Genomic DNA, 14576 nt, shown 5'->3' on the forward strand with positions numbered 1-14576 from the left:
GAGGAAATGATCTCAAACAAAAGTGGATGAGCACAAGAGAAATGTCACACAGGAAGGTAGAGGGAGGCGGGTTGTTGATCACCCCCAGCTAGTGCCTCACTGAGTTCTCCAAGGATTCTTCATCAGCGTCTACATCCTCATAGTCTCGTAGATCGCTGGAAATGTGGATTTCAACTGTACTAGACTCTGAACCTAGCAAGACAAAATAGGGGTAGATTACTGCACAGTGTACACTGCTCATCTGTTGAGATATTGATCTTGCATTTATACATCCCTCCTTCACAAATTGTGAACGTGCATTGATTCACAAATGTATTTTGGGAATTATTTGCAAATGCGGTCTTAAATGTGAATTTTTATTGCAATTTAGAATTGTGCCATATGTTTTTTAATCTATACTGGCATTTGAAGGTTCTATAAATGAATGGAAAAACAAAATAAATCCTTTTAAAAAAAATCCACTTTATTTCTAAACACACTGAATGTTGACACAAAACACTGAATAGCCTTAGTACATGTGATCCACAATGTGCACAAACAAAATGGTATAAAATGCTTTACAAAATCATCCCAAAATACATTCAATAGTATATTGACAGGGTTTTTGTCAGAGCAGTCATTTTCACATGTCACAGTAGGAAAAGTGTGGATGTTACTAATATCTAATATCTTGCCTGGTATTTCAAAGCAGCTTTATGGACCCCAGCGATCATTAGTTTAACTATTTACACCTGTGCTTTTTCTGCTGTGACATGTCAAAATGTCCTGTGTGGAAATGGCCTATGTCATAGAATGAGTTCATAAATATTAACATTTTTATTAAATGCACATCAGTGTTCAATCTTCACTCAGTTGCCAGAACATTAGACACACCGAGCTAAACCTAAAGCTAATGAAACAGTCCTGCAACAAATCCTACCTTGAAGGTTATAATGTTAGGTGTTCCCCATAATTATATCAATGAGGGTGAACTCAATATTCAAAACACCTCTCAGTATAATACAAAACAATTCAACAGCACAACAAACACTGATCATTTTAACCTTCATGAGGGTTTATTACTGGGCTGCATTAGTCTTAGCTATAGGTGTCTCCAATACCTTCTTCATCTAAATGTTCAACAGCTATCCTCTTATTCTCATCCATGATGACACTTAAAGCTCTATGTGATCACATGGCACAATTGCAGCGCCTTTGACAGAAGGTCACAATTTGCCACCATTCTGAAGTTGCACAGTAAAAAAACAAACATGCCACGGTGGATCAACAAATAAATGCCACATGGTAGCGACACTGTGTTCTATTTTAAAAATGCATAAGGTGCAATTCCACGCTACTGTACTACTTAGTACACCATAGATCAAAACTGACAATACTGCATGGCCTTCATAACCCCACATGCTTCATTATTGTATCCAGCGAGAGTCGGCTACAGTACACGTTTAAAAAGTCATTTTAATATCAAAAAAATCATCACAGAGCCTTAACTGTATCCTGAATCAATGTCTCCAGAGCTTTGCCACTGATGTGAATTTAATCACCATGATGAAAAATAAACCTCCACTAGAGAGAAAAACAACAAAAAACGTGCCTTCAGACAGTTGGGGCAGATTCCTCAGTGGATGATATCATGCTATAATGATGTCATCCTAAATAAAATACATACTACATTTAAAGAAGAGGCATTTCCAGCCACCAGGAGACACCGTGCACCATACAGGAAGCTAATGCTTTATAGCTTCACCATCCCTGGTATACCGGTGAGTTGTTACTGCCACTGAAATCCCAATTACCTTCTGAGAGGACGCTGATGGCGTCGGAGTGGTGCTGTCCGTTGCTCGTGTTCTTCTTGCCCTCCTGGACGTGACTCTGGTAGAGCAGAGTGGTTCCCACCAAGGGATTATTGGCTGCTGCGTTAGGCACTGAAGTAGAAATTGAGTCCCAGGCCTGCTCCCTCCTCCGCTGCAATCTGAAGTCAACATCGAAGCCTGTCCAGCCGTGAAAGGCCAGGGTGTTGAGGAAAGCTTGCATGGGGTTCAGGATACCCTGAAAGAGGGGGGAAATGCAGGATAATTCAAAGGTGTTAGACTTTGCTAAAACTAGTGTTCTTCATTCTGTGTGTGAATGTTTTTCAACCCACCATGATAAACCACGTGATGAGGGCTGCGTTTCTGATGTTCCTGAAAGCGTTGTCGTCGATGTCTGTCTGCATCTCCAGGTAGAAGAGGAGGCTCTCGTTGATGATGTTGGGAATCCAGCTAAAACGTCAACGGGCCTCATTAGCATTAGCAAGTCTAGCAACACAACGTGGTTATTTTCATCAAATGAATATGCATAACCAGCTCTAAATATGCCGTGGACTAGCACACATGGGTTTCATGAATCTGGTGAGAGGCGCACTGAGAGTCGCACTAGATTATCTCGGTAACACTGTAATGATCGAGTCACTATGACTTTAAAGTGTGATTAGTTCACACGTTAAAGATCATCAATGAAGGAATGTTAATTCACTTCATAAAGGAATTGGTATTCAACCAAATAATGATAATATACAACTTATAATAACATTCATATGGTCCTTCTAAGAAGTAGGGAAACATTTTGGGAACTATGTTTTACAGGGTGTTATGTGCCCGCATAATATTTCTTGGCCCGGCGCAGTAACTTCCCGGAGACGTTTTGTCTTTGTGAAGGTTTCCAGGCAACCGGCAAACTAAGACTGGAGGAATTTACTGTAAGTGGCCAAGAAAGTCTGGCACATAACCACCGTGAAACAACAGCATGATTTATCTCACTCTTAGGTTTTTGTATGGCTGAAACAAAACAAGCTATAACATGTTAATTGAGCTTTAGTGGTGCTGGTTGGTCTATGTGCTAAGCTTAGCTAACTGGCTACTGCTGCTGACTGACACCACTCTCATGTCTGTACAGTAAATATGAAGTTACTTCTAATTCTCAGCAAGATGAATAAATATGGCCCCCGAAATGTCCTATTCCTCTACGTTCATCCCTTTGATGAAGAATGGTAACGTACCAAATACTGAACACCAGCATTATTTTAAAGAAGCGTATCTTTATCTCATTGGCCAGCCGTCTCTCATTTTCGGTGTAGATTCCTTGTCGTCCTTTCAGCAAAGACGTCACTAGAGTGGAAGGACAAGAGAGGTGGATATTTACGCCCATGTGAACGAAAAAGCATTCGACACAGAGAGATTTGAGGGCAAGGAACTGACCTGCAGATATGGTCCGATTGAAGAAGACGGGATTGGCTACAAGGACGAGCAGCATTGGTGCGTATGTGGTGACATAGTGCGGGATGGCGTGCTGGAGACCTTGCTCACAGCTGCACAAAAAAAAACGCAACAAAATAATGAGATTAGCGTTGGGAATCACGGCTCTACAGTGCTAAAGAGAGGCGCTATCATCATTGGCAGAGTGGCTGATATTCTCAGGCTCTTGCAGGAGAAAAGGCAGCGACACAAACGCTGAAAAGGTGCATTTAAATGAACAACAAAGCGTCTTACTCAGAGATAGATGGGTAGTAGAGCATGGCCACTCCTTCAACACACAGCAGCACAGCCAGACCCCATGTAATCATGTGGTAGAGGATAATGGTGCTGATGGGGAAAGAAACCAGTCATGAGACTGAGCTCACAACACACGCTGCAGCTCTTTATCTCGAGGTTTGAGACTTTTTTTTTTTTACACGTGCCGCACGCCCTGAAGGGATGTTAGCCCATTGAAACACAAAAAGTGTGTAAAACATCGGCAGTGGCATACGGCGGCCTCAGACCACTTAGTGCACCTTCACTAGATGTTTTCTCTACAACAAAATTCAAACCACTTTCGGGGAGTTTTCAAATGGAGTCATGCAAGAAGAAGAAGCATTACATGTGTTGCACAAAGTGAACATAAGTGAGAGGAAGGCGTGTTACACATTGTGCTTGCTGGGAAGGTGAGGCTCAGATCACCTGATTCCTGCAGATGTTTTCACAACCAGGAAGACGTCAACAGCGTAACAAAAGGTCCACCAAAAAGACGCGCTGAAAAACAACTGGATCCACATCTGTAACACAGAAATGAGATACGATGCGCTTACTCTACAGGTCATATGTTCATTCGAATAAGAAGAATGAGTCCTCACTGCACTGTGATCTGTAACCTGACAGTTTGAGAAGAACACAACAGTCGGCCGTGCCCATGCTCGCTGAGCATGCGTGGCATTTTGCAGGATCGTGTATGATTAACAGTATAATGTGTTTGATTTTCCGCCACAGTCCCCTTCGCGTCATCTGTCGAGCGTAGAGCCATATGGTGCATTTACCCGAATAACGCCTCAACTGAACTGTGACGCTTCGTCAAAGAGCATCATACATACTGCACTGCCGACGCAGAAGACCTCTGGCCAGGCATCAGTGCTGTTGGCCACCGACACGCGGTCAATGATGTTCGGCAGGCCCAGCCAGACAGAGGACCTTACAATGATACCTGCAGGAGGAAAACGAACACGTGATCTCTTAATTGTTAACTGCAAACTCATGAGACGAATCCTGCTTCACCAGGAAGAGGAACAAATACAAACACGACGGAGAGCAAACAAAAACAAAACAAGAGTCTGGTTTCAATTAACATTTAGGCATCATTTCACTCTGTATTATTAAGTGCGTTAATTAATTAGATTCGGTCATGGGAGTCCTTTTAATAGCAGCCTTATGTCATGGAAATATGAACCACCTCCAGGTGTGTTTTATAAGGGTGTTTCCATTTCCTACATGAGCCTCTTCACTGTGGGGTGGGAAAACGGGAGCACTCCCAGAAACTTAACGCGATGCAGACGCCATGCTGTTGTGTATTTGTATTTGTTTTTAAATTGTGTCAGGGCTGTGCTTCAAGCTGTTAAGTTTGCAGCGGAGGGTGTATCTCGCTGGGCACTAACTACACAGTAATACAATGACTTCATCTGCCTCCTCTTTTCCACCGAGCGCAGAGGCAAAGTGATGGATGAGCAGCTCAAGTGTCACACCGGTTCTGATGGAGTTCAACAATCTGAAACTAATCGGCAGCCTTTTGTGTGTTGTTAAGTGTGTAACTTGCTTTAAAGAACAATGCTGCATTCAGATCAACAGGAAATAAGGGGGTTTGCAGTGGTTAGGAGTCATCCATGACTCACATGCGAGGCTCATGATTCATTCTTTTGGTTCGTAGTAAGCAGCTTCAGAACTAATAATCTTAATCCGTTGTATACAGAATTGTTCAGGGTCTGTGTTTAGATTTGTTTGTTTGTTTAGAGTTTATACTTTAAGTTTTCCATTTGAAAAAAGAATGGGCATTCTATCAAACCTGTAAAATTGACCCAACATGTTGCAAAAAGGATTGATTTAATACCAAAATCACCTTTCTTTCTTTTTCTAAATGACGTTTCCTATCGCTGTGCTGTTTGATGTGTTCTCTCTGCTTGCATAAACCAGGTCAGACAGGCAAATGCAGTGCACCAAAAGGGTTAACAACAACACATTTGCGTGCGTAATTAAATCCAGCGGACAAACTCCACGCTGTGAAACTTTCTCTCAGCTTCGATACAAAGTAGGCCCTGTGGCAGCAGCTCGTTCTTTACCTGTGCATCCCAGTATGTCACATATACTGATGATGAACAATATCCGCGAGGAGGACGCGGGCCTTGGCAGCGGGTACTGTCCGAGTCTCCTGTATCCTTTGCGCTTTGGCAGAATTTGTAGCACGGCGAAGACGAGACTGAGACTCGCGCTTCCCAGACCCAAAGCCCCGAACAAGAAGGGCTGGAAGGTGACCACGAACTCCGTCGCCGCGTCTCTGTTCGGGCAGCAGAAGGTCTCCAGCCGGGGGGATGCCATGACGCGCTGGGGGAGAAAGTGACAGAGACAGAAGAGGGAAGCGGGGCCACGGACGGTGTCAGGAGAAAGAAGAAAAGGACAAGCAAAGGAGAGGAAATGGTTGAGTGTACATGAGCCGACTGAGAAATCACGGGGTTGAATCATCATGTGCTTCCATTTAATGAGTAATCCCTGCAGTTGTAGCTTAACTGTGCCACAATACAAGAAGCCGACAATGGGCTGTTGTGTGATCTAGGTCTCAGGTATGAGTTCAGCAAGCTACTGTATATTTGTATTAGTTTATCCAATAACAGTATTTTGCTGCACTTGACCTGTTCTGCATCCCTGATGAATATACACTTTAATATATATATATATATTTTTTAATTTCATATACTTTATTCTACCCCCAAAAGCGCTGCTGAACACTGTAATTAACAACTTTGATATTTAATAATCATAACATAGTCTGTAAATATAGACACTGTATATTATTATAGCAACACTTATTCAATTAATAAATCACACATAATGTGTTGCTAAAGGGAAACTGATAATGCAGCAGAAAACAGAAACAGAAACACAAAGCACCTAAATATAAACATCACAAATACAACATAGAGATAAAACAACATGTTAAACATTTAAAGAACAAGTCAAGTTATCAATACAAATCATACAATATTTGTTTTTGTTTGTGTTTTTAGATGCTGAATGGGGAGCCTATAGCTACAGTTAAAGGCCATCCATCCCATTAGCATCACTTAATGTGGTTGTAACCTGGGACACCATAATAATGATAACCCTGGCTAATCACTTCTGCTTTGTGGGTCATGTGTTTGTGATGAGAGAAACAGACTTCTGTCTAGCAGCACAAAAGATCCAGTGCTTTGCATTCATAAATGTGCACAAGCAGATGACTTCAAATTTTAACCCGGAGAGCATGCAAAGTTGAATCAATCTTTTAAACTAGACTGATTTGCACATGACCACAAAGTCAAATGTTGATGACGAAATATCCTCATGGCTTTCCAAACAGCAGCATAAATCACGTCCTGTTTCCCCTCTGTGACAATCATGAAAATGACAGATCTGAACAACAGAGACTTAAAAGAAAAATGCATTGTGCATAAACAGAAATGAGTCCCATCCTCAGATTCATGATGAAAAGGATAACATTTGGTGTGCTTTGCTTGCACCAGGATAGGCAAACTATACTTGATATAATTCCCCTCACAATATGCATGCAGCAGACGTCCACCTCGTCAAGGCACGGGGTCATGGCAGCTGCTGGAGCCGCTTGCTTGGACAGAGATCTGAGAAAACGGGAGGACATTTGAGGCAGATTTATTTGGGAAACAAAGCATCAAGGGCTTTCATTATTCAGTACTACAGAGAGGGCATTCATTGAGTTTATACAAAGGCATTCTGATCCATATGCACCTTCTCTGACAAGGCACAAAGTCAATTGTACGGCAAGCTTGTAGCCTGCTGCCAGGGATTAACAACTCCCCGAGGAACACAGTTAGCATCGACAAACGTCTGCACTCTGCTGCCGCCCTCTGCTGGTCTGCATAGAATGTGATCGCAGCTCCTGAAGCACAGCAGATCTTGCTGGTGCTGTACATTTGGGAATTGCTGTGTGTGGAAAGACGTACAACCAATACACATTGTTGTATTATTGTATTTATAGAACATGAAGCGCTGCCTCTAGCCGGACTCTATTACCACATGGGGTGTATAAGAGCTGTTAGAATTGCATGTATTTTATTTTCTGAAGTTGCGTGGGAACTTAATTGAATTCTGTGAGGGAAGCCAGAGGTCAGATTAGTTTATCACCAGAGCGATAGGGATTCAGTGTTTTACTCAAGGACACTGAAGCAGAGCAGGGGCTAGTTAATCTGGGGGTGCTGAACCCTTCGTCTTGACTTTAAGGAAGGTTCTGTCTGATTATCAGGCAACCCATCCACTGTCTTTAAAGTCTGAAAAATAAGTGGATGTCCTGGGTTTTACAAAGCAAGCCACGAAATCCTCTTGAATTAGATAACGTTCGACTACATGGAATTAGGAAAACTTCTTGGGATATTTTAATGTTTTTCTTTCACTGATATGATACTTTCACTGATGACTTTGCTTTGAATAATAATTTGTTGGATATGTTGGATAAATACCATACAATTACGATCATGAATACATTTTAAAATCTTTACTTGTTCTCCCTCTTTTAAAAACCAGAACCTGTGAATATGCAACAATGTCGTGTTTCAAAAGTTGAACTGCTAGACACGAGTAGTGATGCCACAAAATCATCCAAATCAAATTCAGATTTTAAAGAAGCGCACGACAAAACCTCCCCCCGTTCAGCAGATGGATGTGAAAACGGCCTTCCAGTGTCAGACTCGGCACCAAACGTCATTCACAGTGAAGATCAGACATCTAAGTGAAGTAACAATATGTAAAACACGCTTTTTTACTGGTGGGGGACTTTAAATGCGTGGGAATAAAAATGTGACATCTGTGCAGTGGCAGCTTCATTACTACGGCACATTAAAAAAAAAACAATCTAAAATAAAGCAACTACTTTTTTTTAAATAAATTAGCAGTTTTCCATGAAAATCTAGCCAAGGCCATAAAATTGAAGAATTGCCTATAAAAAAGGTTTTATCAGTGGAAAAAAGTACTGCTGTGTTATTAAATCAGGCACAATGGGAAGACATATAAGCAGATGGCATATCTTTAAATGTAAGAACTCATTACGGTCTGCCACATTCTTTAAACCAATAATACACAATGCTTTACTGTGGAGCAGAACTTTAGACATGCAGATGGATTCATTTCCCTTTTACTCATCCTCAACCAATCCATCTCCTGCTGGAGAGGATGGGTGTGACTGTACAGTGTCAAATTACACTCACGCTACAGACCTGCTCAACATGCCCCACTTCCCTCTGCACCTTCATTGGTTGAGACCCAACCGCTTTATTCAACCAGCCTGTTTCCTGCAGGCACATTGTCAAGGAGGAAATGACATCACAGCACCAAGAACCAGCCACAAAAACACTGAAAACAGATGAGGACTAAATGTCTTTCAGATGTCTTTTGACTTCGGGTGGTGCAATACAGTTCAGCCTCTTTTGCAAACACCTACGGGGCAAAACAAACCGGCATTAAAACAGCTTTTGGACGGCACTGTGAAGTATGTCTGCCGGACACACAGAGGCTCCCCGAGCCAGTGCATGTCAAAGTGGAGCTGCAACTTTTTTCTCAAACCCTTTGATGAGTGGTGAGTAGCTACAGGCAGCATATGCTGACGCTGCAGCTGGAGAGTATCTGTACGGCTTTGTACATAATGTTTTACCGCGTCACTGTACTGCATATCTATGTATTTTTATGTCACGTCTACACTTAGATTCTGAATCAGACTGGTCCCCAATTCACGATGCTGCCTTTAACGGACGTGTCCTCGCCCTGCAGAGACTCATTGCTCAGGTAATGTTTAATGAGGCTTTTTAGGTTACAGTATACTGCACGAATCATTATAACATGCAATTTATCCGTTCAGAAAACTGTTTTTTGCTGCTTGAAAATCATCATAATGATCACGTTGGAGCAAAACTTCAAACGTGCATACACATGTTTCAGTGGATCTACATGTGTTGTGTATTGTTCACAGGGTACATGCGTCAATCTGAACACTCTGGACCAGGTTTCTCCCCTCCACGGAGCATGTCTACAAGGCAACGTGGCTTGTGCCAAGCTTCTGATGGAAAATGGGGCAAATGTCAGTAAGGCATCACTGTCTGGTTATGTTTGCAAAGAGTAGATATAAACTAAAACTCAAGACGATCCCAAATGAAGACAATATGTTCTGTGTCTTTCTGTTAAAGTAACTCCTAAATCTTGCTCTGGTCTAGTTAAGAGGAATCAATTATTGCTGGGTTTAACTTTGTTTTGGTGCATATCAGTAAGCGATTAACCCGACACAGACAAACCAGCATGCAGCCACATCCACAAGCACGCACAATAACACGTTAACACATTAACAAACACAAATCTGCAGATACAAAGTCTGACTGTGAATCCCCCCGCAGCACATTGCCTGTTTTGATAGCAGATACCACCATGATTAGCATAAATATAATAACATTTCTTTGTTGCATTCAAGTTTCATAACATTTCATGTCTGTCATTCTGACTTTTAATGATTTCCGTGGTGAATTTCTGGTGAATTGCTTCAAAAATAATACTGACTCGCGGCAGGTCAACGGTTCAACGGTTGATGGACAAACTCCCCTGTCAGAGGCTTGTGCCCGCGGTCACGTGACCTGCGTATCGCTGCTCCTCCAACATGGGGCATCTCCCCTGGGGACCACCCTAACCAGCTCCCCAATCCACAGGGCTGCAGCCAAAGGTTAGAGGTCATATTCCACTGCATACACATGGATGATCTATGCTGAACCAGCTTTGTCGGTCACTGAGAAAATGCACAGAGCGCCAACGCATCAGTAAAGGCCTGAGAAATGTATCACGTATGAAAAACAATCTTTTTTGTTTTGAGCTACAAAGTGAAAAGGTTATATATTCTTGCCTGGGAAGCGTGAGCAGGTTTGAAAGCGCATCCTTTAAAGTACATCACTTCTCACTGTGATGATTCTGTTAACTCTGTCTAGGTCATTCAGAGTGCATCCAGCCTCTCGTTCAGCACGGTGCGGATGTAGATCAGTATATCGACCAATCGGGGTTCCCTCTCCACGTCGCCTGCTCTAATCAGCATCTGAGTTCTGTGAGGAAACTGCTTCAACTTGGTAAGAATGCCTTTAGATTTAACTTTGAACTTTGTCTTTTATGTTGAAGAGGGGACTATCAGTTGTACTATTTCTTCATGCATAGTCAATATATATATATATATATATATATATATATATATATATATATATATGTTTTGTATTAAAAACCCTAATCTGCCAGATAAATGTAAGTATTAAGTGTTTTCAAAAGGAAATCCTAAAGTAAAGTACCTCAAAAGTAAAGGTAAATGCAGTGGTTGTGAAAAATAAAATGCAGTGCTGTGTTTTACATAACGTGAAATAAATATTTCGGGGGGCTTACTGATTTGAATATTCATAACCAAACTCTTTGATGTAAGCAATAAAGAGGCTACATGGTGCTCTGTGCAGTGCTGTAAGAGAAGAGACGCTTCAACTGAGCTGTCAGAGAGTCTCTCCACTAGTTATGTAATGTGAGGGCATCATACCTCATTAGTCTCTGGCTCTCCTTTAGGTGCCAGTGTGAACAGCAGTGTGTCTGGTGACTCGCCGCTGCACATCGCTGCCACTCTGTCAAACCCTGACATGCTGTCGGTCCTGCTCGACCACGGGGCCGACCGCTGCCTCAGGAACTCAGAGGGCAAACAGCCGCTGGACCTCGCACCTCCAAACAGCCTGGTGGAGAGGCTGTTGAGACAAGCGGGAGGTATTCAATCCAAACTAACCGAGTAGCCTCACTGTGGTGATTTTTCCCTGTGGCCTTTACAGCGGGCTGATGCCTCGAGCAGTAGCTAATAATCCAAACATCTCTCTGTCACGGCTCCTGCTTCTCCACCCTGACAACCTGCACAGGAGCGGCTCCTCTGATGCAGCTGTGCCGGCTGTACATCAGGACAACTGTGGGCAAGCAGAGGCTGGGTGGGATTCACGACCTTCACCTCCCTACAGAAGTGAAACAGTATCTTCTCTACCAATCAGACCCAGGGGGAGATCCGATGCCCTGAGTAACTCTTTTAATGTCAGACGCTGAGCATTTAACGTCTCGGTCAGTAGGGGGTGTAGTTGCATAAAGTTGCAGTGAGAAGACGACATCATGGCTCATGGTTGTGGTTGTAATGAGCTCCTGCTCTCTTTGTGACAGATCTCTACTAACAAACTGATTCTCGGGATCAATCTGCACTTTTATGTGAACATTTTTTATCATTAAGTATTTATAAAACAAAAAATACATGCATAATGAAAAATGGATTGTTGGCTCAAACCGTCTATTAAATGTTGCATCATTAATGTTAAATAAGGTTTAACATACTGAAACAATATTCTTTAGATTACAGAGGCCTCCATATCCAGTTTATATTGTAGTGATTTAGAGTTAGTGATGATTCCCCCCCCGCGCCCTTCAAACCTACATTAAATATTGTTCATATCTTGTAGATGTTGTCTCTACACACTTCCTGAAAATAATGTATTACTTATTACTTGCAGGGCACATAGTAAATATAATTAAGTCTCCAGTTGAGTCATTTGAAAACTGAAATGGTGAAACCATTGTCAAAGCTGAACACATCAATAGAGAGATTAGATTACCATTCATGATAATATAACGTTGTGCTGCAATTATCATGACTAAATAATGAAAACGAGGCACAAATAAAAAGATATCGGATATCTTAGGATGTTATCCGTCGCTGAAAGGCTGCTGAGAGTACTAATATTGACTTTCGTCAGAGAAATTAGCGTAGATAGCATAGCATGTAACTCCGAGTCAGCATCCAGCGCACACAAACTACCAGAGGTTTGAAAAAACATTTTCTTTATTTTACCTCCTCCCTCACGTTTTTAATTCAATTTAAAATGTCTCTTTTAGTTTCAAATGTGTTGCTTTTAAATTGTAAATCGCTAATGAAGCATTATTAAATACTGATTTAAAGTTGTACTTAGTGTATAGCTTATGGCTATATTTAAAACACGCACTGTACGATTACAAACTATGTTTAAAATCGACTATATCGACTTTTCACTCACTGTAAAAACAAAGAATCTAATGTTCTCGGGTTTGTGGTTATACACAGGATATGTTGTGATATTATGCAAATGGTTCTGTGAAATAACAGCTGTTTCCCTAAAATCTAATGAGGCATGCACTGCACATAAAACCAAATAAAACATTACATGAAAACTACATGCATTCAGAAAGAGACAAAACACATCATACATAAAAAAAAAGGTATCATTGTATGAATTAATATGTTCAGCTCAGTTGAGAAAAGCTTCATACAGTCCTACATCAACATAATACACATCTGCAAAGCTCCACTGACAGACACAAGGAAGAGCATTGAAGTGAAGAATCAGGCATTTATTAGCCACAAATCAGTGATCTATACAACTTCTCTTTCCCAATAATTCAGATGATAGAAACCAAAAACTACAATGTTGTATTTAGGGCCCTTGCCCAAATCTAGTATTGAGGATGAGCTGGGTGACTTCCTGGTCTTCATTTGTTTATCTGCTGCCTGAAGCAGGAACACGACATTCAAAGTAGATCTATCTTCACATCTTGATTCTCTCAATAGTTTAGTCCAAACAAGCTGCAAACATGTTGAGTGCGAGCGAGGCATCCTTGGTAACGTTTCCAAAGCGCCTGGTCGCCTGTCAGCCGTCACCATCCCAAAACTCTTCCAAGGGCTCACTGACCTCTGACCTGAGTGTTTGTCTGCAGAAAACAGGTTTAGGATAGATGGGAATGGCAAGGACAAATAGTGAAGCTGGAGAATACACCTGTTCATTAAAGCACGCTCTTACTGGTCATGGACCATATCCTTTTTTTGTGTTACTACACAACTATGGGAGCTGAGTAATGCTTACCACCACTGGATGAGCATAAGCATTGATTTCAATGGTTCATTTACGGAGATGATGAAAAGGGGCAGTGTGCGGTACCGCAGTTCATCGTGAACATCGACATCCTCTTCATGGCGACACAAACCAACAGCTGCTCGACACCCACACCCTTCTCGTTTAATGCAGCGCTCATCGACTTTCCATCAAGACCTCATGTCCCAATTTGCCACTTGAACTTAATCAGCTCCCCCCTCAAACATCGTCCTGACTGCCCCGAGGGGGCCAGGCCGCACATTGAACCGGGTTTCGATTAAATTGGTGTTTAATGTTAAATCAATACCGTGGAGGAGCTTGTGACTTCTGAAGCTGCTGGGAAATACGTACAGTATCCACTGCAAGTAATTACTGACAAAAAAAAAAAGAAAAGGCAATCAGGTGAGACGAGTCCGTCTGGTAATCAGTGTCACATGACCGCTCAAAGAATTTTCCACTTCAGTCATCGTGGCATCACTGATAGCGGTGTTGTGTTTGGCTCTGTGCAGCTGATCGACTTCCTGGGTTCAGTCCGGTACTGCGTGGCACTCGGATGCACTTAGAATCAGCCCACCTATGTGTGATACCAAAGCTTTTACTTCTATTCTCTGGAGGCATACACGCCATTAACCCCAATGCTGTTTTTTAGGTGTACCCAAATAGCGCAAAATGCATTTTTCTCTCAACTTATCTTTTCTTGAACACGACTTCACGTTCGCTCTAAAACCAATTCCTTCTATAAACCACTACTATTAGAGGTTTTATAAGAAGAACTTCATGAAGAGTTGCCACTAAAACAGAATTAAATACACAGCTAGCGACGCAATCGTCAGGGAATAAACATTTTGCAGCTCCAAAATCAGCCCAGTGTTTATAATCAACGTCGGATTAGTTTACCCGTTATTTCACGAGTCACCCTAATCATCCCTCGCATGCGAGCAGCCGCCACCTACTGCGAACAAGCTGCAAATGTTGACGCCAGACAACCCTTATGCGCACACATCTAATAACCCAATTGTGATCATTCCTGGTGCGGCGGCTCAAGTCCTGATTGCTCGGAGCTGGATCTTGTTATAGATATCAG

The 14576-nt window shown here is 42.0% G+C and overlaps 2 protein-coding genes across 2 annotated transcripts; one reads left to right on the top strand and one right to left on the bottom strand.

The window, feature by feature from the left end:
* Window positions 1-30: 30 nt before the first annotated feature.
* Window positions 31-5873, bottom strand: gpr143 (G protein-coupled receptor 143). The gene is made up of 9 exons (XM_079170509.1): window positions 5615-5873; window positions 4379-4488; window positions 3972-4066; window positions 3525-3617; window positions 3234-3343; window positions 3035-3143; window positions 2141-2258; window positions 1794-2046; window positions 31-192 (listed from the first exon to the last, which is right to left on the bottom strand). The coding sequence occupies exons 1-9, from the start codon at window positions 5868-5870 to the stop codon at window positions 89-91; spliced, it is 1248 nt and encodes a 415-aa protein (XP_079026635.1). The 5' UTR covers window positions 5871-5873; the 3' UTR covers window positions 31-88.
* A 3004-nt stretch (window positions 5874-8877) lies between these two features.
* LOC306704384 (ankyrin repeat and SOCS box protein 9-like) lies at window positions 8878-13650 on the top strand. The gene is made up of 7 exons (XM_079170704.1): window positions 8878-9132; window positions 9259-9338; window positions 9523-9630; window positions 10110-10260; window positions 10520-10654; window positions 11130-11321; window positions 11468-13650. The coding sequence occupies exons 1-7, from the start codon at window positions 9048-9050 to the stop codon at window positions 11617-11619; spliced, it is 903 nt and encodes a 300-aa protein (XP_079026830.1). The 5' UTR covers window positions 8878-9047; the 3' UTR covers window positions 11620-13650.
* Window positions 13651-14576: the final 926 nt, after the last annotated feature.

This window comes from Pholis gunnellus (genome assembly GCF_910591455.1).
Source record: "Pholis gunnellus genome assembly, chromosome: 12".
Classification (NCBI taxonomy): Eukaryota; Metazoa; Chordata; class Actinopteri; order Perciformes; family Pholidae; genus Pholis; species Pholis gunnellus.

Excerpts from the sequence above, each read along its gene's own strand:
- gpr143 (XM_079170509.1), bottom strand. The coding sequence starts at position 5,870 with ATGGCATCCCCCCGGCTGGAGACCTTCTGCTGCCCGAACAGAGACGCG. Across the intron at positions 4,489-5,614 it reads TGACATACTGGGATGCACAG|GTATCATTGTAAGGTCCTCT; the intron begins GTAAAGAACGAG and ends TTCCTCCTGCAG. Across the intron at positions 3,344-3,524 it reads TACTACCCATCTATCTCTGA|CTGTGAGCAAGGTCTCCAGC; the intron begins GTAAGACGCTTT and ends TTTTTTGTGCAG.
- LOC306704384 (XM_079170704.1), top strand. The coding sequence starts at position 9,048 with ATGTCTGCCGGACACACAGAGGCTCCCCGAGCCAGTGCATGTCAAAGT. Across the intron at positions 9,631-10,109 it reads TGATGGAAAATGGGGCAAAT|GTCAACGGTTCAACGGTTGA; the intron begins GTCAGTAAGGCA and ends GACTCGCGGCAG. Across the intron at positions 10,261-10,519 it reads CCACAGGGCTGCAGCCAAAG|GTCATTCAGAGTGCATCCAG; the intron begins GTTAGAGGTCAT and ends AACTCTGTCTAG.